Raw genomic sequence first — 24,947 nt, forward strand, 5'->3', positions numbered from 1 at the left:
ATGATTTTATTCACAATGTTACCTTAAGTTTTGTCTCCCTGGGAAAACCAGCAGAGAGTTTGATTTCCTCTGCAGCCATTCTTAACATTGACTGAAGGATGTTATTTAATGTATTTAGACAAAGTGGAAAAGATCTCCCTGAAAGACACTCAGCACATTCTAAGGTTAACAGTTGCATTCTGGCTTGTTGTGCCCATGTTTCTGCTATAGCTGAGCCTTCATTCCTGGACAGTGATGGAGGTTTATTTCCTATGCTGTTTACACTAGTGCTATATGTACTTGTTCATTCCAAATCTAGACCCCACTGGAACACCAGTGTATGAAACTAGCTATGCTTAAAAGATCATAATGCCAATAGTTTATTTAGACTAAAACCCCGCATATTGTCTAAAACTAGTGCTGTGTAAAATGGCTTCCACACGCTCAGTCAACTCTTCGGGTACGTCTTTAGATATAAAAGACATTGCCTAAGTACCTGAAGATCATGACTCTCAACTCCTGTCATAATTATGGGTTGGACTCCAATGTTTTGAGGTCTGCCATCTGAGATGGTATTGCCCAAGACAGTAGCTGTATTGCTTCTGATGGTTTCCATCCTTAATTTACCTGGGCTTCTGAGACTGCATGCCCTTCCTGCCAGGATCCCGAGTTTTTATCTCTGTTTTTATCTTCTTTTTCAAGCTATGGCTACTCTGCAGCATAAAAAGTGTTGGATTGGCTATTTTCAGCCCTTCAGTGGAAATACGAGCTTGACTCCTTCCTTGTCTTTTAATAAAAGGAGGTGACTGTACAACACTTCTTCCTTTGAAATTTTAACCTCTTAGACTATTGGAGATGGGGAAGATGTCACCTTACTCCTTTTCTGGTGGAGATCCTCAGCAAGTGTAGGAGCTTGTCAGTAGTAGTGATGGCTGATCACAGGTTGGAATGGACCTATCTGTCCAGCCAGCCTCCCAAACATGACAAGGACTGGTTTTGGCTGGGATAAAACCTTTCCCACCTTTGACTTTGTGTAACCAAATCTCAGTAATGATTGCTTGGTAATGAGCTGCAAGGACTTAATGCATGTTTGACAGTGTCTTTCCATCCCAGGCAGGACTGAGGGTGGCCGTTGTCTACAATAAGCAATGGAGAAAAGTTCAGTGTTTTACTGCTCCAACTCACCCAGTGATTTAACAATAACTGAAGCTGTACCAGCTTTTGTGCTTTATTTTGCTGACCTATTAATCTAGTGTTTTACTGCTTTCATGAAGATTAGTGGGTAAAAGCTCTTGGGTGAACTTTGATGTTCAGCAAGAGAGCTTGCATTGAGTGAAGGGAACAGGACAGAGCTCTTGGCTGCAGAACTGATGGGTTAGGGCACACATGTCCCAGCACAGATTTCTGTATCTACAGAAGTTACTTGCACTAATACTTAAAAATCTCTTCACAGGCTATCACTCGCCTTCTTCCAGACTTCGATGTTCAGGCAAGTAAAACTATTATTTTCTGTTTGTTTCATTGGTTTGGTTTTTTTTTTGTTTGTTTGTTTGAGTTTTTTTTTTTTTTGTTTTGGTTTGGTTTTTTGTTTTTAATAAAAGTGGAAACTGAATTGACATTTGAGAAAAAAGCAAAATGTGATCAGAAATAACTGACCGCTCACCAGAAATAGTGTTACTGTGGGAGAAAGGTCTGAATGGGAATCAGATGTAGCAACGTGAAGGGGACTGTGGGAGGTTTTTTCAGACCAAAGCTGAGAAAGTTTCATCCAAAAGAGGTGGCTGGGTTGCAAGCAGCTTTATTTTTGCTAAGAAAATGAGATTCGTCAGCTGTGTTAGTGAAAGCAAAATATTCCCCTCCCTCATGGACACACACTTTTCCTAATTAATTTGCTTTCATTAGTCATGTGCGTGCATTTCCTTGGAGGAAATGTCCCTCTCGAGGTATCCTGTTATGCTGCTAAAAGTTTCCAAAAGATTCCTGAAGCCTTCAGAGTGGTGGAAAGCATTAAGCAATCAACTTTGCCTGTAATAGGAGTGATGGTAATTTCTGCATGCTTATTTACAGCCAGATTGTAAGAATTCATGAAGTGGAACACTAGGTCAAATGGTGGCTTTTCACTTTCCCCATGTGTCATCCTTTTGAGAGGTGACTTTGCTCCCCTTCTTTATTATTTTATCACCATTTGGTCTTCCTACTGAAGAACTTTGTCCTCTCTGGCTCTTAAGCTGAGACTAAGGAGATGCAGCACTGTTGGAGGCAGGCTGGGTTGAATTGGGAGGGAGAGCAGCGAGCCTGTACCTGCCTTGACAAAAGGAGTGAGCTGTGAATTCCCATAAGGAAAGCTATTAAACTGTTATAGCATCTTGAAAGTGCAGGTGGAGGTCTCTGGAGGAAATAACCCTTCTGTACGTCGTAGCATCTTGCACTCTATTTACACCTGTCTATATCTGCGTTCAATGCTATGCAAATTGGTCAAAAATACAGCACAAACTCAGCAGTCTTTTCCCTGAAAATGGAGGCAGTTATCCCAAATATCTTTTCCATCTTTCAGTGGCTCTCACTTCTATAGTAAAACTGTAGTTTACATTAATCCTGCATCTTCCCTCACATCCTTTCTAATGATGAAATCCACTGCCTGAAGTCTTGATAAATGTAAGTTAAAATTGTCACCATGCAGCTTCCTGCAGGACTGTACACAGCATTGGAGCAGCTTTCTGTTTGGGTCCAGTTTGATCACTTGTTCTAAATAAATCTGAATCCTAGATTAAGTCTGCTAACAGCAATACTGCAGTATTTTGATTAAGAATCCTTAAGTGACCTATATTTAATTTCTATTCTTGGAATAAATTTGCTTAGTTTGTAAACCTTGTGTATATATAGATTTTTTTAACTTGCAAGATCAAAATCTCTAAGCCTTTTTGGGTTTTTTCCATGTTTTGGATTAACTGTCACTAATCCAGACCAGCGGTTCTTGTCATTTAGCCCTGTTCTGCCAGCTCTTGCTTTTTTAATGATCTTTCTCTCTTTGAGTTTAATCTTTGGCCATTTTAGTTCAGGAAGGAAAAATGTGGAAGAACAGTCTTAATCTGTTATGTTAAGAACTGCTGCTGCAAAGGAGGCTTAACTTTGGTCCTGGAAACCACAAGTACCCTACCTATGTGTCTTTCAGTTCTTCTTTCGTTAATTTATGAAAAAGGTGGTTTGGAGCCTTGATTACTTGGTTCATTAGAAAAGTTTGTGTGTAGCCCTGGAGGACCCAGGTCACTGGGACTGACACTGAAGCTCATGTGTACTCCTAATGAGCCACCTGTCCCTTGAGCCACTCTTGGGAGTAGGATGGACCTGGTCAGGGAAGGAGATGACCAACACTCAGCAGGATGGAGCTCCTTATTTAATGCCTGTGTATGGATGTGAGTGTCCACCATATCCCTTGAAACTTGCTATGTCCTTTTGGGGACAAGTTATGCAGTGTGAAGTTAATAACTGTCTTTCTGCCACTGGTGAAAAGTGGTGACTGCCTGTAAGGTGTTTTGGTTCCAACAATAAATTTTATCTAGTTATTCAGACTTGGAAATAAATAGGCTCTACATGACAGTTTAGACAGACTCGAGTTAAACGTACTTGTATGTGGTTATTCTCTGGAGGAAAACTTTTGTGGAGCCACTAGGGGAATACCAAGACAAGAGGTGGAAGAACTGAGAGCTTGTTCAGAGCTCTCTCTAGTCAACACTGTCTGTATGTCTGTCCATATGTTTGTCTGTGGCACCCACCTGAAAATTTAAGTGAAAGTCCCTTGTTTCCCAAGAAGGAGAGCATTCCTGACCAAACCTGTTTTAGCACAATTAATGATAAACTGGTGCAGGGCAATGTGCCCTGTGGTGTTTTATGTTGGCTTAATGCCAAACACATTTTAATTGTCCTTGGAGTGTGATGTATTCACCTGTTCTCTAGCTTGGTGGCATTGGAGCCAGTGGACACCCGACTGCTTGTCACTGTACATATTCTCTGAGTTTTGTGTTTCAGAAGTGAGCAGTCCATCAGGAGGCTGCTTTCTCATTAGCTAAGCAAAAGAAGTCTTAGGAAACAAACAAAACCAAAAACAACAACAACAAAAAGGGGAAAAATGTCTGGAAAGGTGGGACATTGGAGTTTTAGAAGAATGTAAGATGAATCGAAGTAACTATTAGAGTAGAAAAAGCTAGGGAAAAGTGCTAAACAGCTTCAAGGCAAAGGACATTTGAAACGCCCACATTGCAAAACCACATTAAAAGATCACATGTTGAAAAAAGGAGTCAAAAATAGCATACACAGGTACAAGTACATTAAATTTACTAAGTAATATAAACTTAAGATACACTGTCTTCTAACAAACAAAAAGCCATTTAAGTCCTTTTTTAAAGCTCTGAAGCTTTTCCTTCAGTTCTGAGGCAAGAGAAGGGAGGTGTATTTAACAGGCATAATATTACTAATTAAAATAAATGCATGAGATGGTAATAGAGGATTAAGTATATTTGAAAGCTGTAAAATAATCTTGATGGAATGCAGTATTTTACTTAGGATATAAAATATGGTGGTTTTAGCAAAATGTGCAGTGTGTGTGTTGTTTTCCTTTTTAGATATCTAAAATATTTTGGTTGCTTATCCCATACTGCAGAAAATAGCCTGTTCATAAACATGTTCCTCAACCCAGATCTTCCTTATCCTGGATAGAGAGGGTAAGGAATAAGTGAGTTTTCCTGTGTTAATGACTTAAATTGCCTCCCCCTTCTAACCTCATGATAAATTTTCAAAAAATGTCACTTGACCAAAAAACCCCTCTGCATTAGAATGGATGAGTTCTGTCAGACTAAGATAACCTCTTTTAAATCGCACGTATCAAAAGTAGTTTTGTGTGTGTTTTTAGGGCACTGAGATAAGACACCACCTCTGTTAAAGTGAGAGATGTGAACAGATGGTGTGTTTGTTTTTATCCTTCTATCGGATTAGTGTACCTTGGATTTTTTTTCCAAGATAGTGTTTTAATACAAATCAGTTGGTGAAGAGCCTCTTACTACAATGTTGACGTTGATTGTGATGTGGTGCCATCTGTTTTCAGTGCTCTGCATTTTGAAAACATCCATCCCTACATCCTGTAGACAAATCTCTTGATCTTTAATAGGATCAATAGGGCTGTGAAGTTGTTAGTTTGATGTCACCAAAGAAAATGTTTGGAATTGATTGGTTTTTAGGAGAACGTTTTGGTATTCACCATTAAGAATTTGTGCTAATGGAAAATAGTACAACCCTCTTGAGTTAGGGGAGTCTTACTGTGAAGATAATGAGGAATTAAACCAATTGTTAAACTGACTGTGATTTGTGCCAGTAATTAGGAGTATGGTTGCCTGCCATCTCTGAACTATTTTTAGCTGACACTGAGTTTGAACTAGACTCAGGCTTTCAGTTCTGGAAGAATTAGATGTGGAGGTCAGTGAGATGTGCAGGTTCAAGTGTCTGGCTTTATCTACCATGGTCAGATTGTTTTATTTTATGAACAAAGGAAGAGGATCCCAAATCTTGAAAGGTGGTCCCTTCCAAGGAAACACAATCTAGGTTGTCAGTGCTGTTACTGGAAGGATCTAGCAATAAAAATCTGCCTATTAGTTTCTAATGGAGGAGGAAATAATTTCTATATTCCACACTCAGCAGGTGTGTTACACAATATAGTTTGCCCTCATTTCTGGTGTTAAGTTTGCCAAACTATTGATTTTCATGCTTTGTATTGAAAATTATCTAAGTACAGAAGAAAGATAGAATGTAGAAAATACTAATTGCTATTAGTGTTATTAATTGCTAATGTTACGAATCACTATTCTTATTAATTGCTATTGTTACTGCAAATCTTACTGGATTATTCTATTTCTGCCAAACATGAAGCATATAGTAACATTAGTATGACTGATGTAGGAATACTTTAGACTAAATGTTGCTTATCTACTTTAAAAATACTAGATTTCAGATATCAATTCCTTACTTTTGTCATTGTGGAGAATTATTCTGACTTACACTGATTTTTCAAAGTCTTTTGTGTTCTTTTGTGTTCTCACTGGAAACTTTAGTCCTGGCTTTTAGGACTTGCTTCTGATTTAATTTAGAATAAGTTTGGGATGTTCTACCATTTGTGATAACAAAACCTCAAATGAAGCTAAACTTACCAAAACCTGATAGAAACAGCAACAGGAAAGACTGTACTAATCCCAGGTTTGAAATTTGGCACTGTACATTGTATGTCACAGACTTAGTTCATCTTTGATGTCTGAGCTCTGTTGAGTAAGTACTTCTCCTGGTCAAACCTGACTCAAATCCTATTTAGAATGACGTCCTCGTGAATTAGTCTGTTTTGGTTTTTCTGGCTGGGCATTATGGGAGTCATAAGCCTATGCAGGGCAGCAGCTTGTCTATATAACCCAGTTTCCTACTTGGACAAAGTAGAAACCAGCTACTGTCCTCTGTCTGACTTGCTGGATTTATCACCCTGTTTTGCCTAAAGATGGTGCTGGATGTGGAAGATACAGCTTACCTGCTAAATAATGCAGTGAGTATGCAGAAGAATGAGTCTCTAAGGAGACATTAGAGCTGAACATTAGTGTTTTTAGTGGAGCATAGTTCAGAGGGTGGTGATACTCAGATTGCAAGTGAGTGGGGGAGCTTGATTTGTTGCTATGATTGTACTTTAAAACTGATGTAAGTGCGTAATTACAAAGAAAACAAGTGAAATTTGGAATGCTGTTGCCTAGCGGCCTTATTTTCCACAAAATGTGTGGTGTATTTTGTGTATTGAATTACCAAGGTGAGATTTAGGTTGAATTAATACTTCAGACATCTGAAGAGCTTCTCTCTGCTCTTGTAAAGGTTTTTGCAGAGCCTGTATTATCCTGATTTCTACAGTATAATTTGTAATAGATTTAAATTTAACTTGGACTTTACCTCCGGACAGTACTGCATAGAGCAAGTCAAGCAAGCCCGGCAGTGGCAGACAGTGCACTGCACTGAATGACCTGGATATCTGTGTCCTGTGCAGTAAATGAAATACTCCGATGAGACGCTAAGACTGGCTACTAACTATATATTGACTTGACTGTTATGTGAGTGTAACAGTACTGTAAATAAGTGTCATAGGTAACTATTGTTTTGTGAATCGCTTTATACATGTTGGCAAAGTAGCAGATTGTTTATACCTCTCTGAAGTTCAAGTGCAAAAGAAACAAAACTGTTCTGTATGTTGTGGATGTTGGTACAACCCAAGTCACGTTTAACTTACATGGATATGCAATAGTTAAAAGATGGTACTCGGGGAGACATTAATTTGATAATAAATGTGTCGTTAGCTTTGAGATCATTAAATAGTTCAAACTCCTGTTATGTCAAATAACAGCAGTATGCTTCTATATATTGTTTCATGGAAATGCTGCTCTATAGCAAACTTTAGACAGCTGGGTTTATGCTCAGCTCTGTGCATAGCAAGCCATAAAGCAAACACATGTGGCTGTCATGTTTATTGGGGAAGGGTACTATAATCACAAGACCCTACAGTCTTTATGGTGAATACAGGCTAATTAATGCTGCTTTCTTTGGGGAATAGTAGCTACTTGCTGAATTAAAGTCCTTTTTCTAGAAAACAGAAGTATTTTCTTTTGAAAAATTGCACTTTTGCAAATGTTGACAGTCATAGTTGTGAGCTGTTGTTATTTTAGGTGTCATTGCACCAAACTAAACTGCCTTTTTTTTTCTTATGCTGCCTTTTAATAGAGTTAACAACTACTTAACTACTCCTGCAGCATCTAGTTAAAATAGTTTATGTGCTTCTGTAGCTGACAGTGGACTGGAGTAGGTGACAGTTGAATGTAAAACATCAGCAGAGAGTCCCCACCATGGAGAATAATGGGGTGTGTTTGCATGGGAATTGAGGAGACCCCCAGAGCTGGGTCAGACCTTGGGATGGGGCAGGACTTGTGCTTGTGGTCAGACAGAGGTCTGGAGCACTTGGACAAATCCTTGAGAGATTTCTCCTGTTCTTTACCAGGAGCAAGATGTGGAGACTGTGCATGGCTCAGTCCATGTCACCATGTGTGGGACTCCCAGAGGGAACCGGCCAGCGATCCTTACCTACCATGACATCGGGCTGAATCGTAAGTAGACTTTTTATTTAATATCACAACTATGGCCTGTTTCCTTAGCACTACTGCCCTAATCAAAGGTGTGGAAGTGCCGACAGTTTGGAAACCTTTCCCAGGTCCTTCCTTGTTTGTGTACATTGCAGCCTATTAGATGGTACCTAATTCCTCTCTTACAGCAAGTTGAATTCTCAGATTTTTGTAATCCTCCTGAAGTAAATAATTGGAACATTTCACTTAAAGGAGCACGTCTCTGGTAGCTCATAGCAACCTTGTATAAATGCTGTAAAAACATCTGCAAGGGGTGGCTGAGGGTGTATTGCTGGTAGGGTTGAAAACAACATTGCTGGTGCTTTAGCTGAGATTCCTGTCTGATAACCAGTCTTATGCCACTGTGGGTTTATATGATTTACAGGTCAAATCAGCATGACAAAATGAATTCTGGCATTGTGTCCTTAGCCAGTGCTAAGAAAATAAATTTAAGTGCCTTTTATCGTATCTATCATATCCAAGAATATAATGACCTAATACCCAGATCTGCTCTAATTTGTTCTCTTCGCCAGTACTGTTTGTTACTGTTTCTTCATCAATATTTACATTTTAAACCACCTGCATATCTTTAAAGTCTGGCTATTGCTGGGCAGCAGATATCATTCATAAGAAAAAAAATCTGTTTTCTTGCCTGTTTTTTGTGGAGCTGCCTTACTTTATTTTGAACTTTCAGTGGATCAGGGCAGAGCTTAATCTGGGTCAAATCTTTGAATAAGACTTTTTTCTTCCTAGAGTTACAGTCTGTCTTTAAGCTAAATAAACTTTCTCTCCCATTGAAAGAGGAGAAACCTTTTCCCAAACCTACATATTCTCCTAAAGCTGCTTTTAGCTAAAAAAAAAAAAGTGTTTTATATTCTGCAGTGATTTTGCTTGTATGTTGCACTGTGAGGACATTCAGAATATTGAACTGTTTTCTAAGCATCTCAAAGATGCTGCTACAGAATTCATGCTTACCACTCCAGGAGGAAAACAAGCTAACCCTCTCCCCCATTAATATTGCTTAAAAATCAGAACTCAAATTATGTCAAAGTCGGGAGCCTACAGCACTGAGTATCCCAGAAGGACACTTTTGTTTATCTTGCAATATTTGGGCAGAAGTCACGATCGCAGCCTGGGATACCTTTTTCCTCCATCTGACACAATCCAAAGGAAAATGAGTAAATGGATAATTTCATCTAAGCCAAAATCAGGGATGAATACTTCTGACTCCACCTTATTACTAATTTAACTTTGCATAAAAAATATATTTTTTTTTAATTTTGGAGTACCAAGTAGGTACTTCTGACAGGTACCAAAATAACGTGGATAAAGCTTAGCTGGCCATGGGGAAGGAGTTGCTCAGGTTCCCTGCACTCACTGCTTTGTAGCAGGGCTTTCATGGTGTTCCCTTGTTAGAAATATAGAACTGCCACTTTTCTGAGACTCATAGCTCACGTGATTGAACGAAGTTTTCATTAACCTGCAGGACAGGTTAATACATGATGTTATTATAGCTGCAAACTCACTATTCCCTTCAGCATAATTATTCCACATTTTCTTTTCCTTCCTAAGATAAAACTTGCTTCAATCCTCTCTTCAACTTCGAGGATATGCAGGAAATCACCCAGCACTTTGCAGTCTGCCATGTGGATGCACCTGGGCAGCAGGACGGGGCACCGTGTTTCCAAGCTGGGTGAGTTGTCAGGGAAACAGCCTTTCAGAGTTATCCTCTTTCTGGGAAAAAAAGGTCTTGATCTGCAGTTCAATTAAAGAGCACTTGCAGCAAACGCAGCAGCTGGCTTTTGAACTCTAAATCCTGACACTGTTTCTAAGTTACTGGAGCTCTGTGAGCTCTGTTCTGTTGTGCCAGTTTGCTGTAGACTTTCGGGCTGTAATTTGCTGGTTTATCTCTGATAAATAGACTGCTTTTAAAGCAATTCCTTGACAGATGTCTACATCTGTCAGTATAAATATTGAGTTGCCTTTTTTCATTATGACATTCTGAATACAAACGTAAAACTGAATCGTTACTGTAAACAAGATTGCAATTGGCCGCTATATAATGTCTTTCCTAAATCCGTGTTGGTTTATGAAATGGCAGTATCATAGATGCTGACAAGTAAACTTGATAACCTCGCTGGAAAATCCAAGCTGTTGGACAGTAATAAAGTGTATAGAATGTCATAGATAGCTGCATACTCCTGACTGTGTATCATGTATGATGCTGTAGTTCTTGGAAACCTTTTGTGCATAAGCACTCTTTGCCAAAATGTTTGTCCCATTTAGTTGAAATGAGACATGTTTGCTTTAAGACGCACCTTGGATAGGAATCAGCTTGATTGAGGAAGGGAGCAGCCAACACGCTGAGGAGAGGATACAAGGCAAGGAACATTTGTTCTGTAAGAGCTGGGTATTAAGGAGCTTATATGTACCCGTATTGCATGACCCAGTCTCTTTCCCTTCTTAATTTTTAAGCTGGTTTGATGCTGAGGAGGTCAGGATGGGCCAGGTTCTCAGCTCGTGTTAACAGCAATGGCCCAGCTGTCTCCCAGAACAGCCATGAAGCTATTTCAGTCACTCCCCTTTGTAATTGTTTGAATCATGAGTTTTTAAGTGTCTTAACCCTCACGTTGTGAACAAGCATTAACACTCTTGAGTTGTCAGCTGGGTAGGGCAGCCATCATGGCCTGTTCTAGAGAAGACCACTGCTTAAAAACACCATGATGACAGCACAACTAGCTGTATTATCTCTTAGCCCTCCAACTGGGAAACCAGCATGCTCAAAGTTGAAAGTCATACCTGTCATGGTGACACTAGCTTTGGTCATGACAAGGTTTGGTTTCCTCCCAAGAAAATAACTTAAAGTAGTTCTGCACTGCTTGTTTGTTTGGTTTTATTTTGGAGACTAGAGAATCCTTAGGTGTAGTCCTGATGGGAAGCAAAAATTTGGATATATTCTAGGCAGATGTTCTCCAGCTACTTTGGGTGGATTTTTTTCCATGTGTTGCTCAGTTGAGATTTTGTTCAGAATTTCCTTCCCTCAAAACTCTCTTTCTGCTCTACAGAAGATCAGGAGCATTAGCAAACAGCTGTTTTTATTGAACTTCCTTGTGAGTTTCATAGCCCTTCCTATGGCTTCATTTTGTCCATCAATATTAATAGAAAGCTATCCTCATTCTACAGCTGTGGAAACTTGTGTGTCCCTGAAAACATACATGCAAAGTACTTGCCAAAGATCTCAGTCTCATTGCTGTAGTCTGTGGTCCTGCAGCACAGGGAAACTTTTTTGTGATGGACCAGAAGTACAAATGTGGTGAATGTTATTGGAAACTCACCTCTCAGGTTCAAACTTTTTCTTAAGCTTTCAATGTTAACTTTTACTGAAGGAGATTGATTATAACCTGTTTTGCTCTAAACCAGACCAGACATCTTTCATCCTGCAACTCATATAAAGTACCATATAGATTATGCTTGTATTTCTACTAAATTACTTAAATTCAGCTCATACTGTCAATGATCTTGCAATGAGCATATTTTATATCAAATCTACTGTGAAAGTGGTATAGTAACTCCACAAACACGAATATGTTGTAGGTACGTGTATCCCTCCATGGATCAGCTGGCTGAAATGCTTCCTGGAATCCTGAAACAGTTTGGGTGAGTGCAGAATTATTTACTTATTTTCCTCATTCATGTCTCTACATGGCACATCAGAAAAGCAGGGCAGAGCAGGTATTCACCTGTGCTGCCCGTGAAGCTTCGGTCAGGCTATCTGGCATTTTGTTTGCTAAAATTACAGTTGCAGTTGTTTTTTAAATTCCTCTGTTATAGATGGATGACTTTTGCCTTTGTTTCTGAAAGAACTTTTTTTTTTGCCCTTTTTTGAAATGTTGGTTTATTTTTAAACAGGAAGCAACTCTGAGTGAAATCCCATGTGCCTAATTTAGGGGCTTCCTCTAGTATTTTCTATGCAAAGCCCTGACAGGAGGAGAGCACTGACAATCTGTTCTTCCACTGTAACAACCCACGTTTTCCTGTGTGGTTAGCAGAAAAAAAAAACAAAAACCAAACATAGTCTCATCTGAAGTCACTTACTGTTTTGTTTCTGTGGCTTGAGTGTCTCAGGGGGTCAGTCCAACCTGCTTAAGCCTCTTCTGCTACCAAGTGCAGATGGCAGGTTGCCAGTGTTGAAAGATCTGGGAGCAGTGTTCCTCTGTCTATCTGCAACAAGTTTAGGTGTGTGTAATCTTCCCTTTAAGCTTAGCTTTAGCAGGAGCTGTAGGACAGACAGGGACCTTCTTTACGGAGCTGGTGCTACTGGTACACAATGAAGAGCACATGGAGACATCTACAAGGGATTTTCAGACCAAGCAGGGAAACCCTGGCATGCAGGATTAGGCAGACAAGGCTAGACTGCTGGTGGGGGATTTAGTTCTCAAACTAGCACCCCTGTTTAGACATTGCTTAGCCATTGTAACCAGCTGTTACAATACCTTTAACCAGTTTACCTCACTACCTTCTTAAGAGATGTGTTTTTTGAAACACCTAATGTAAGGCACAGGGTTGCTAGTTCTGCTCTTGCACTGAAGAAAATGCTAACGTAATGTCAGTACCTCGAAAATCAATTAAACTGGAGTGCACTTACAAAGGCGTGGTTTAATATTGCTAATGAGCTATTATTCTGAGCTATTTTACTGAAAGCATTGCATAGTCTGTTTTTCTGAGTGGTTTTGTCTAGTCTTCCCTTCCATGTATTTTCTAAGACCATGAAGGCGATTCTTTAAAACCGGTTTCAGTTAATGCAAATATTTGGTTTGTCTCTGCCCTGTTTGGTTATGAAGTTTAAACTTAATGACCCCAGTGGCTGGATAGCATGAGAGGTTTCCCTGCCAGCCCCCTCATAGAAAGGAATCAGCATTCCAGTTGGATATCTGTAGTGGGGGGACAGGAGAGGCTGAGGGAGGTGGTGAGGGGACTTTTTATTTAGGCTGCAGAGTTCAGAACTATATCTTATAAGTTTTTCTGTCAGAGTGTAGCCATTTCCTTCCAGGATCAGAACAATGCTATGGTTGCTCAGTATATTTACTTAAAGATAAGTGAGAATTGCTGCTGCCTTGCAATGCATGAGGACCAGTCCCCTGAAAATCTGCCGAAAATAAACCAGCTGCTACATCGAGCTCCTTACCAGGGGCTGGTGGCAGTGCTGAGGGACCATGGTTTGCTTGAGTGACAACCCACCCTTCTGTATATATGTGCTGGCATGTGAAAGAGGAAGGCTGCTGATGTGAGTTTGTTTTCGGTGTTGTCTTACTCATTTGTCTCTTCCGTTTTATTGCTGCACAGCCTGAAGTCTGTTATAGGAATGGGAACTGGAGCTGGTGCCTACATCTTAACCAGATTCGCTGTAAGTGTTGCAGAGCTTAAAGCCTTGAACCTGATTTTCCTGATGTGTTGTCACCCTCATAGCGTGCGCAGAGAATTCCTGCTCTGCCGTGCCCATTTGAGTAAGCAATTCAGCTTTTAAGTGAAATACCACAATCTGCGGGATAGCTAATCCAGAAGACCTAGATTTTCCATTTTAAGGCCTGGGCTCTACCCAGTTAATTTGCAGAAGGTTTTTTTAATGGGAGTTCTCTATTTAAACTGAGGGTGGAGAAGAAGTTAAATCTTAATGTTCTCCAGCTGCTCAGTTGAATTGCTTTAATGATTTTTTTTTTCCATACATATGCTTGTTTTGTGCAAGATAAAACTAGACCTACTGCCTTCCTCCCCAGGAGATAATTTGCTAATTTAAATTCTATGCTGACTGTCAAGTTGCAAAGGATATGTGATGAATATTAAATCATTTCTTTTGCAGTTAAATGAGCCGGAGATGGTGGAGGGATTAGTTCTCATTAATGTAAACCCTTGTGCTGAAGGTTGGATGGACTGGGCAGCAACTAAGGTAAACATTTTATGTTAGAAGAATAAATCTTACTGTAAGCCTGTTGAGCAGGAGGAGCTGGGAGGGCTTATGTGTCAAGTATGGCTACAGACACAGAATAGCCCAGGTTAATTCCTTTAGGGTTTATTCTTCCATTTGCAAAAGTACCTCCTGCAGGGCTAGTAATAAAAATAGGTAGTTCGAGGAAACAGATATCCATGGTATAATGGATCTACTGGGGATGGACAAGTCTTAAGACCTGGTCACTGCTGGGGAAAACCTAGTTTAAACTGGAGTTTTGGAAACAACTTCCTTTGAAATAAACTCCAAGTGTAGTGTAACATTCAGTTCTTTTTTGTCCACGGTTTTGTTTACCAGCACAGTCCAAAATGTGAACGAGAGCACAGAAAAATGTTCAGAACAATATCTTCCAGGTTTCAATCATCTAGCTGAGTCTTAGATGCCAAACAGACTCAGAAAAAGGCATTAACTACGGTAACTGTGGACAGATTGTCTGTAAAACCGGATTTTTAAGTGAAAATGTTCACATACAAAGAAGCTCCTGTTAACTGTATTCTTTTGTAGTTGTAAGAAAGATTGTAATGTGGAAAAACAAGCGCTGAGAAATAGTTTCAAAAATCTCCTTGGAACCAGTATATATAAATAATATAAATGTTATGTTACATGTTGTTCAGATTTAACCTGTTAAAACATTTTTCAGGGTAAACTGATGGAAGGCACTTTGTCAGATTCATGGTCGTGTTTAAGTAAATGACAATGTAATGTTATAAACACTCTAAGAAGTACAAGAATTAGTGTATCATCTTTTAACCACACATAGAGTCAAACCACTGTAAGCATCTAGGGTGATATTAAATGTAATGACAACCTTATAATACTAGGAGAAACATTCCAGAACTGAGACGCAACGTTCTTTCAAGGCTTAGTTACTCATTTTTTAAAAAAAAAATGATTTTGCATGCCAGTTTATTTTGGTAAGTCTGATCTGGAAGTATATTTAGTAACTCCTCTATATTGAGATGTACCAGTTGACCTATTTTATCTCACCCAATGTCTCACTGTAATTACATTCTTCCATATCTGTGCCTCTGCCTTCCACCTTTTTTAAGTATTGTTGACCTTAGGAGTACTGTGGGTGCCTTGTATCCTTCTCTCCTTCCAAAGCAAGTGCATGAGCTCTGGGGCATGAGCTTTAGGTACCAACTTCAATGTATTCTCCGTGTGGGTTGTTAAGGAGGAGATTTGGCAGTGAGGTTAAATGGCACCCATCTGTCTGGTTTGCTTGGTGTTCTTGCAGGGAGTGATTCCATATATACCTATGCCACTAATAGCAAGTTCCCTATATAACTGTATTAGTAAAGACATCTAATGAGAGTGACTCAAAGTTGGATTATGGGAAAGAATATCAATCCGGGATATTGTATATATAAGGGATACAGAGAAACATCTATTGGGCTACTTATGGGTAATTGAAAGGTTTCAATTGTTCAAGGTTTGGTTGTTTTTTTTTTTTTAATATCAGATACTTAGATAATCTTGATGTTCAGATTTCAGGTTGGACAAATGCGTTACCAGACATGGTCATTTCACATCTTTTTGGAAAGGTAAGGATGTTCAAAAGATTCTGCTGATGTATTAAGTCACCTGTATTTACCTCCTGGGGCTGGAAAGAGGTGGGAAGCCTTCACTTAAACAACAGAGTATGAAGTTAAACTGTGAGATAGGACTCCTGCTTGTGCCCCCAGTATTTTGGAGGTGGTGTGCTGCCATAGGACTTGCTGTGTCTTGACGACTGAAGTGCATTTCAGTTGTGACACCTCTAGTAGGCGCAGCTCCCTGTTTAGACAACCAAGGCTTAAACATGAGTATAAGCATTGTATGTGCTCATGTTCTGAGCAGAATTACCCCACAGATTTTTATACCATGATACACTTGTAACTCTGGCAAAGCTGGTTATTAGTATTGATGATGCTTTTCAGTGCAAGCCTGCTTTATTGGAAAGTGTTGTACTGTTTCTGAGGCTACTTCACTGTGCTTGAAACTTTTAGTAAATGCAATGGAAAACTTCATTCCAGCAGAACAAGGAGCTAATCTATAAAGACTTTAGAACCAAATTGTTTGAAAATGTTAATGACTGAAGTCCTTGAAGCTTAGTTATTTACTGTTGTGAAACTGAGTTCCACATTACATATATTTGTAAGCTTTCAACATCTGCTTTACCCTGGAAACTTTTACTGAGCTTCTTACTCTGAATCTTTTTTTGGTTTAAAACCTTGCACTTGTTTGACTGTAACCATCTGCACTACAACTACATGTTTTGCAACCATAAGATCTTGACGTTGCAACACACTGAAGTTTTAAAGTGAAAAATGTTGTGCTGCAATCAGAGGCGAACGTTAATTCTGGGTGACACCACTGGGTGCTAGAAATTGTCCCTTCTCTAAAGATGCACTCCTGTTGTGTAGATATGAGTCTGATACATGACTGCTGTGCCATGTGTTCAGATGCTTTCAGAAAACAGCCTCTATTCTGAATGATTCTGTCTTCACTGTAGGAAGAGATTCACAGCAACCATGACCTGATCCATACTTACCGTCAGCATATTATTAATGACATGAATCAAACCAACCTTCATCTCTTTGTCAACTCTTACAACAGGTAAATACATTTACCTGATTTATAACTGGAAACTATTTTAAAAGGCTATCCAGCTCTTAGAGCCAGTATTACTTGTGTGGTGGAGTTACTTGTGTTCCTCCAGTATAAAGTTCTGCTTGACAGTGACATTAGGGATCTCTTGTGGTTTGCTTATGGGAGAAGAACCTTGTGCATTTGTTGGGAGAAAGATGGTACACTGGGACTGAACTAAGACATTGATACCTCAGTCTAAGAGTGTTTCTGCATCAGTTGTGGAGGCTACAACATGTATCAGATTAAACTAACGTGTGAGTCTGTGCCTTCTCTGAACTAGAAGAAGGTGGAAGTATCTGTAAAATTCCAGTGTATCAAGAGCCTTTGTCCTCTCCATTTTTTTCAGTCGGAGAGACCTAGAGATTGAGCGCCCTGTTCCTGGAATAAATGTTGTCACCCTTCAGTAAGTATTTTATTTCCTACCAGTTCACCTGTACATGATATGAGCTAAGAGGTGTGATCAGTGAGTGCATGGCATATACTTTACAGAGCTTTAGCTGAATGTGCTTATGTGCTAGAAAAAGATCTGTTACCTTCATGTAGGAGACCACAGGCTACTGCAAGTCAGGGACCACCATTAGGAAGACTACCACTCTTCAGACTTCAAAGTCATATTAGCTGAAATGGAAACCTAAGTAGCTGCTGTCACTGTGTACCTGCAAACTTGAGCTTACAGTGTAATTACTTGAAAAGTATAAATGTACTTAGCTTCACCTGGAAATATGTCCTAGTTAATGGAAACTACAGGTCTGAAAGCACTTCAGCCAAGACTATGCAACCAAGCCAAAATAAATAAAACCAATTAAAGGGAAAGGAAAGAAAGATGGAGCAGGTGTAAGAATGATTATCTGGCAGATCTTCTGTTAATGGCTTTTTACTTACACTGCAACTTGTACAACAAAACAGTTGTCAAGTCCCTCTCTGCTCAGCTGCTAGTGTTTACACGCAGGAGACTTTGAGACTGCTCCTCTGCCAATCTGGTTGAAATTGGATTACAGGTCCAAAGTTGAAGCTCAAGCGGCAGGGGGTGTGGGGGTGAGACTTTGATGCTGATTCCCACATTCAATTCAATCTAAAACAAGGAATAAGAGCCCTGGGGAGGGCTGACAGCTACGAGGTGGGGAAAAGGAGAGGTTCTCAGGCAAGGTTTCAGGGCATGCCGGTAGATCTACAGCTAATACAGTGGATTTGATGTATATTTAAGGTATCTGGAATGGAAATCAAATAATTTTCGCACACTTGAATGTCTCATCCTTCCAGTGACACAAAATACAGCCTAGGGCAAGTCTGGGTCAGATCACAGAGATAACACCACTTTTCTGTGCTTCCTTGCAGGTGCCCTGTCCTCTTGGTGGTTGGTGACAGTTCCCCGGCGGTGGATGCTGTGGTGTGTATATCAAGCTGTTTTGTCACCATGCTGGTGGTCAGGGGAGACAAGACGCTGCTGAGTCTGGCAGAGCTTGTGCCCACCCAGCAGCCTCGCTGGCTATCGATCCAGCCTGGCTGGCTCTCCCCTTTCAGACCACGGGAGAGCTGCCATTAATTCCTCACTGTTTGTCCCCTCTGCCTGTGCAGCATTATTTAATAGCTACTGCGCTAGGAACAATCGCCACAGCAGTTCCAGTTGACCGCAAATATTTTCCTTTAGAGAGGAATCTGCTGCTGGTATTTTAACTTGTTCTGTGGTGTTGGAGCCCTGCCCTGGGTCACTATGGAAGCGAAGAGCTTCTTTTTGACCATTATAACTCGCTCTAGATGACTGGATGACTTCAAATGTTGTGCCTTTACGGGCATGCCCAGTCGGCTGGCCTGTGGCCATATGGCTGCTCACCACTTGGGACGCTACCAGATGACCCCACATCACAAGATAAACAACACTTGTTGCCACTTGTTGCCACAGTCCCAGCAACAGATAAAAAAAAATCTCCAATTCCCTACTAATGGGGTTGTTTGTGCATAAAAAAGAATACAGTCAGAAATGTGAACTGACCTACTTGGGTGTAAAGATGTATATATGTATACATAGAGTTTTTATACAAGAGCCTAAGATATCCATTTAGTTTAGATTAAGCCAGAAAACAAGATATTTAATATGTTTTCTTCCAGCAGTTCATAATTAAAATTTTGTGTATAATGCCTTATGCTGCTGTTCTTTAATACAGGTTGAATGCAACTCAAAGCTGGACCCAACAAGGACCACGCTTCTGAAGGTAATAACAAAAGCTGTTTTCTTTTTTTTCAAAATAAACTTTCCTCTCATTTAAAATCAGCTGGATTCAATAAAAAAGCAGAACCAGAGTGATATGCTGCAGCACAGATAACACAGTGCGAATCCAGTTCTGATAGGGAAAGGCAATTCCTTCAGGGTAAGAGTATTTTAGTAGGATAAACTGGACTACGCGCTTCTTGTCAAGGTTAACAAGAGTTAACAAGAGGGAATTTCTCAGCTCCTCCATTTTAAAATGCTAGGGGTGAGACTTGGAAAGCTCAGTATTTCACACACCCATAATGAATTTGACTAGAGCTGGCAAAATAGATCTTGAGGTATTTCGAAAGGTTTGGAAAAAGTCATCAGCAGAGCAGAAATGCAAACCAACTCATTCTGTTCTTGGGCTCACCTGTCCCTCAACAGCAGTGTCAGGTGAATGGACAGCTGATCTATCAGCCATAGTTTTGTCATCCTGCCTTTTGTGTTTACACAGTCTAGGACATCTTACTGTTGGAAATTACTCTTATTTTCCAAAAACTGATAAAATGCATTTCCAAAGAGCAAGGCATTGAGCAAATGCTTTGGTTGATATTTGGCAATCAGAGTATGGGTGCAAATCTTCAGCTCATTACTGATGAGGTCAAATGCAGTGTGTAATAGCATGCAAAGGGTGAAACAAGTTTGGTCATGCTTCCGCTGGGAACTTTCAGTACATCTCTATTGAACTGGCTAGTGAAAATGTTAACAAACAGATAATGACAGACTGACCCTAAAGAAAAATCTGACACTATCTCAAATGCTCTATCAGTGGCCCGGTATACAGCTGATGCCAGATACTGCTAAAGGCCTGTTTTGCTGCTAACTAATCCTAGATAGGATTTGGGGTTTCCTGTAATTCACAACTCAACTGTTCTCAGCTTGTGGTGTTCCTTGGAACAGGACTGTTTTTGTTGGTTTGACTTTGAGGGGTGGAGTGGCAGGAAAAATGAAGTGCTCCAAAAATACTGCATGCACTCAAGATAGCTTTTCTAATTTGGCTTTCCCTGCTTCCCTTGGCAAGTCAGGCTGATGCTTGCCATCCGCAATCTCAGCAAATCGTTTTTCCTTCTCACCTTTGAGGTTTAGGTGTTTATTCTCTCTCCCTTGTTTGTCATTCAGGTCAATACCGAGTCACATTGTTGTAATTCAGAGCTGAACTTGTAACCAGGACTAACAGGCTGGTTTCTAAGAAACTGGTGATCACTACCTACCCAAGAACATTTATTTTGTAGCTCCAACCGATGATTTGCCTGAGGGTCAAGACACTTCAGGGTTTTCTGGAGTGCAGTCGTGGTTTTATAAAAGTTTAACTGCTTATTTTGATGCGTTCATCAGACAACAAAAGGAAGTGTTTTTCTGCCAGATAGCTAAAAAGGTCATTTTAATATATCCTGAGTATAAATGAGTTCTTCTGGTGTTATGCTAACTGGCTGTTCCTGTCCCTGTTTCAGATGGCTGACTGTGGTGGACTCCCCCAAGTTTCCCAGGTAGGACTTTGGTGACGTAAATCCTACTAATCCTGTTCTGCAGAGTGTCAGACTGCAACAAATGGGTGTTTTCCTGTAGGGTACTAGCTGTTCCCAAATGTCGGCCAAAAGGATGGTTATGATTTCACAAAAAATGATGTCAGTCGGTCATCTGAGCTTTCTTTTTTCTTTAAAGACCAATGAAGCACAAAATAAGATTGGGAGGGGATATTATTTCCACTAATTAAGTCTCTAGCCAAGTAAAGGTCTAAGGTGGGAATGCGTTGGTGTTATTTTATGCCTGTCTACTAAGCTAACATAGATTAAGTCTTGAGCATGAGAATTTTAAAAACATATTCTTATTTGGACTATTTATAGTATAGATCAGGAAAGTGGGAGGCAAGAAATAACAACTCTGTGTTTTTACATACACTGACCTGGCTTGACTGAGAATGAACTGGAGTTTCTGAAATATATTTAGGCATAAATTCCAAGGCTGCTAGTAAAACCAGGCTGGGAAAGTTAAGCTTGACCTATGCTGTAGTGTTGCTTCACTAGAAGAGCTGACTGGTAAATCAGCATTAGCATGTGATGTTTTCTAAACAGATTTCTAAGCAATATAACGTGGTGTTCTTGAACTTAAGGAAAAAAACTGGATTTGTAGTTACTTCAAGTTGAGAAGTCCCTGTATAGGCAGTATGCGCTCTTACAATGGTGGAGGGGAAAGGCTTTTTTCAAAGCCACACAGGAGTATTGTGCATTGCTCCTCTGTAATAAAGCCCATTCCTTGCAGTGATTCAGCTAAAATTATAACCAAAATATAGCCAATATTTGCAAGATCAATAACTGAGGTTAAGACTTATTTAGCCATTGTGTCTGCGGCAGAGAAAAATAACAAGCACCTCATTGAAAGAATGTCAGCCATGTAGTTCTGCTTGAGTATTCCTGATGAGATTTTTTTTCCATATAAACATACTATCAGCTCTAACTGAATTTCTTCTCTGCTAATTCAGAACTGCTGAATTACTGACACTGTAAGAACTGTCTTGTATATTTTGTGAGGCCAGTTGTTTTATTTTGACTCATTCGCCTCAGTAACTGCACAAGTGAAGTTTGGGCCAGGCTTAGACCACTTGTAGTCACATCTCTGGAAAACTCATTCTCAAATCAATGCATGCACTTGGTAAAATAATGGAGCAGGAGAACAAACTAGGGAGGGGAATGGTGAAATTTGCTTGTGTAAATTAAATTTTCAGACACTCTGTAGAATCCAGAGAAAATTTAAGATGTCTCTCTACTGTAATGTAATTAACTTGTTGGGCATTGCATACAATAATGTTCTCTTTCTTTTGCAGCCTGCCAAGCTTGCAGAAGCTTTCAAATACTTTGTTCAGGGAATGGGATACAGTAAGTATTGGTTTTATGGAATGGTTCACCTGGCTACCAAAGTTTGTTGAGCATCTCGGCATCAAGAGAGCCTTCTGATCTCAGATGTGCGATCTCTTCCCTGTTGGATATGCATTTGCAAGGGAAAAACAAAAACACCTGTGGCGTCTAGACAAAGAGTTTTCAGACCAAAGTATGTTACTAAATAGTAGAGAGCTTCATAGATAGTTTGTACCCACAAATACCCGCTTTACTTTACCTTGATATTTTTAAGGTGGATTTTTGTAATAGTGTCGCCTTGTTGCATCACAGGAGAGGATTCATATGCTGCATACAACATTTAGAACCTTGTTAGTTCAGAGACTACTTTAATTTGTAGCTGTTTGTCCTTCATCTGTGTGCTTCTGACAACAGCTGTTGTTTCGATGGATTGACAGCCTGGGCTGAAAAGTAACGGGAGGTCTAGTGAGTCTTTTTAGTTTTCTTCTGGCTTTTTGCCAACACAGCAACATGCCATAAAGTCCTGACTTGAATCAGACCTGGCCACCAATTTTGCCTTAGTAATCTGGGCTCCTTAACTTGATGCCTGGAGCAGTGGTCCTTCTACATGTGAAGCCACACAAAAATTACATATTAAACCCTGAAAGCTTCTGCAAAGGTGTTAAGGGCTGAAGAGGAAGGCAAGGGCGTTAACGAAAGACTTTTCTTCCAGTGCCCTCTGCTAGCATGACCAGGCTGATGAGGTCCCGCACCGCTTCTGGCTCCAGCGTAACCTCTTTGGAAGGACAGAGGAGCCGGTCTCACACTGGGGAAGGCACGAGGAGCCGGTCGCACACCGGGGAGGGAACAAGGAGCCGATCCCACACGGGGGACGGTGCCAGGAATCGCTCCCACACAGACACGCGCATTGAGCTGACGCCCAACTCGGCGAGCAATGCTGAACAATCAAGCCCCAAGTCCATGGAAGTGTCATGTTAGATGGCTCTGGGAGGTTTAAACTGATCACGGTGTGAAAAAGTAATGGATGCCCCCTGTGTATCACAAAAAAATAACTGGTATTAATCTTGAGCTATTCTGTAGGATGAACTCTGTTCACCAGGGTCTGACAGGGACCAAAGAAAAGAAGCATCTCATTTGCTCTGTCATTATTCTTGTAACTCAGACAGTTGCTGCTATTGTGCCCTCTTTCAGTGGATGCCAAATTCTAAAGGATACTTGCCAAAAGCTGATGTGGTTGTAAACACTTGAGAGTCAAACCAGACTTGCTTAATATCCTGCTTTAAAATCAAAGCTGTTACATGCCCCTTTATCTCTCATTCTCTCGAAGTAAACTGGCACAATTTGAGACGAGTTTCAAAGAGGGGGAGAAAAAAATGCTATTATGGATGGCTTTTAAAAAAGGAAATGAAGCAAATGTGTTATGGCCTCATGTTGAAGCTGGAGTTGAATTCATTGTATATAGCTTGACTTCAAATGATAGAGAAGTTAATGTATCGTGCATTTATAGGCCTTCTAATTCATTAGTATTCAAGCCTGTTTTCCTATGTACAATAATATATTACTAAAATAGGCGATTTCAATGTGACTTTAAGACGAACTAAATCTTTAAGCTTTTTCGTTTCACTTTTTTGACATTTAGTTCCAGTCTTCCTTTCCTTCCCCCCTCCTAGACCCTAAAACCCGCTTAGCCAAATGAGGACAGGATTTAAATTTAATAAGCAAGGTAGCATTTCCTCTTCGGGATCTTGGGCCAAAGGGTTTACCATACTGCAAAAGTTGGTGTAGTTGTAACAAGTAGGGTAGCTGAACATGCCAGCAAAGCAGAAACAGCTTGATTTTTTTTTTTCCTTCAGACAGCTTCTTTGCAGCTCAAGTTTTTGTGTCCAGCACAATTGTGATAAATTTGGAATTCTGTAAGCGAAGCCAGATCCAGCTGTTCTTTGTCAAGAGAGATGAATAACTGTGGGATGGCATGTAATTAGACACTGTACATTCAACCGCCACTAATTACCAGATTTGAAACTGATGAGAGCTCAGTGGTGCTGAGAAGTGTATTCCACACAGTGGTAGAGCGGCAATACTGTATCTGTGAAATACAGTGTTTAATGACTGCATAAATGTAATGATCTGCTGGTTCAGCATCTTTATGTAGCCTCCTGATACCCTGGGTTACTTTCTTTGATGCTAGTGGCTTGACACCTTTCTGCCAGTCAGATTTTCACAGTTGGGTGTTCTGAAGTTTGTCCTTCCATAGGTAGTGGGACAGGATTTCCCGAGCTCCAGCACGTACCTGCTGCATTGCAGTCCTTACACAAACAAGAAAACTCAAATGCCGAGCAGTTAAATCGCAAATGTTAATACTTTGGGATTGCTTGTTCAGAAGAACACCGTCTAAGTTACTTTATATTGACTAACTTCAGCTCTTGTGTAGAATATCCGTAACAGTTTGTGGGAAGAACAGACAATTTCCAGAAAGAATAAAGCTATTGTGTAAAGTCTATCAAGAAAAGTTTCTTAATGAAGTATTTGTATTTATTTCAAAACAAATAAATTTATAACTTTGCAATGTCTTGTGTCTTAATGTTTTAGCAGGAGTACAATAGTCTTTCTCAGTGAGAGCATATTCCTTGTCAGCCCTTTGTATCAAGGAAATTATTTTTTTCTCTAATCTGTCCTTCGCTACTTTTGTGCTCAGATCTTTCTCTTTTTTTCCACTCCAGCCCACTATTTATACTAAGAAAACACAACACACTTCAGTATTGTTACTGGCTATTCAAAGTACTAAAGGATATTTTTTTTCTCTAACAAATACATGAAAAAAATGAGCTTTATTACAGAGTACTATTTATTTGATGTTTGAAGTTTTCTTTCTTGCCCTAGATATAGTACTGTCTTGTGCATACGTCTGTACACTGAACTTCTTGCTTGGAGTTGGTGCCATGATGATCGCATCCTTTCTGGTCCCAGTCTGATCTGTAAATCCATTTATGTGGGACGTTCTCCAACCTCTGGAGGTACTTGAACCTCTTGACTGAAAGTGCAGATGCCAC

The 24,947-nt window shown here is 40.0% G+C and overlaps 1 protein-coding gene across 1 annotated transcript in view; it reads left to right on the forward strand.

Moving 5' to 3' along the window:
- The window catches only part of NDRG1 (N-myc downstream regulated 1), a 39,344-nt gene extending 14,888 nt beyond the window's left edge, over nt 1-24,456 (forward strand). The window contains exons 3-16 of the mRNA XM_080339898.1: nt 1,433-1,468; nt 8,042-8,147; nt 9,735-9,855; nt 11,757-11,819; nt 13,506-13,566; nt 14,020-14,106; nt 15,654-15,710; nt 16,661-16,764; nt 17,144-17,200; nt 18,133-18,184; nt 18,960-19,007; nt 20,497-20,532; nt 21,867-21,918; nt 22,610-24,456. Coding sequence (XP_080196024.1) covers nt 1,433-1,468; nt 8,042-8,147; nt 9,735-9,855; nt 11,757-11,819; nt 13,506-13,566; nt 14,020-14,106; nt 15,654-15,710; nt 16,661-16,764; nt 17,144-17,200; nt 18,133-18,184; nt 18,960-19,007; nt 20,497-20,532; nt 21,867-21,918; nt 22,610-22,875 — 1,146 coding nt within the window. The 3' untranslated portion in view covers nt 22,876-24,456. The remainder of the gene's footprint in view (nt 1-1,432; nt 1,469-8,041; nt 8,148-9,734; nt 9,856-11,756; nt 11,820-13,505; nt 13,567-14,019; nt 14,107-15,653; nt 15,711-16,660; nt 16,765-17,143; nt 17,201-18,132; nt 18,185-18,959; nt 19,008-20,496; nt 20,533-21,866; nt 21,919-22,609) is intronic.
- Nucleotides 24,457-24,947: the final 491 nt, after the last annotated feature.

Source organism: Nesoenas mayeri (assembly GCF_963082525.1).
Source record: "Nesoenas mayeri genome assembly, chromosome: 2".
NCBI lineage: Eukaryota > Metazoa > Chordata > Aves > Columbiformes > Columbidae > Nesoenas > Nesoenas mayeri.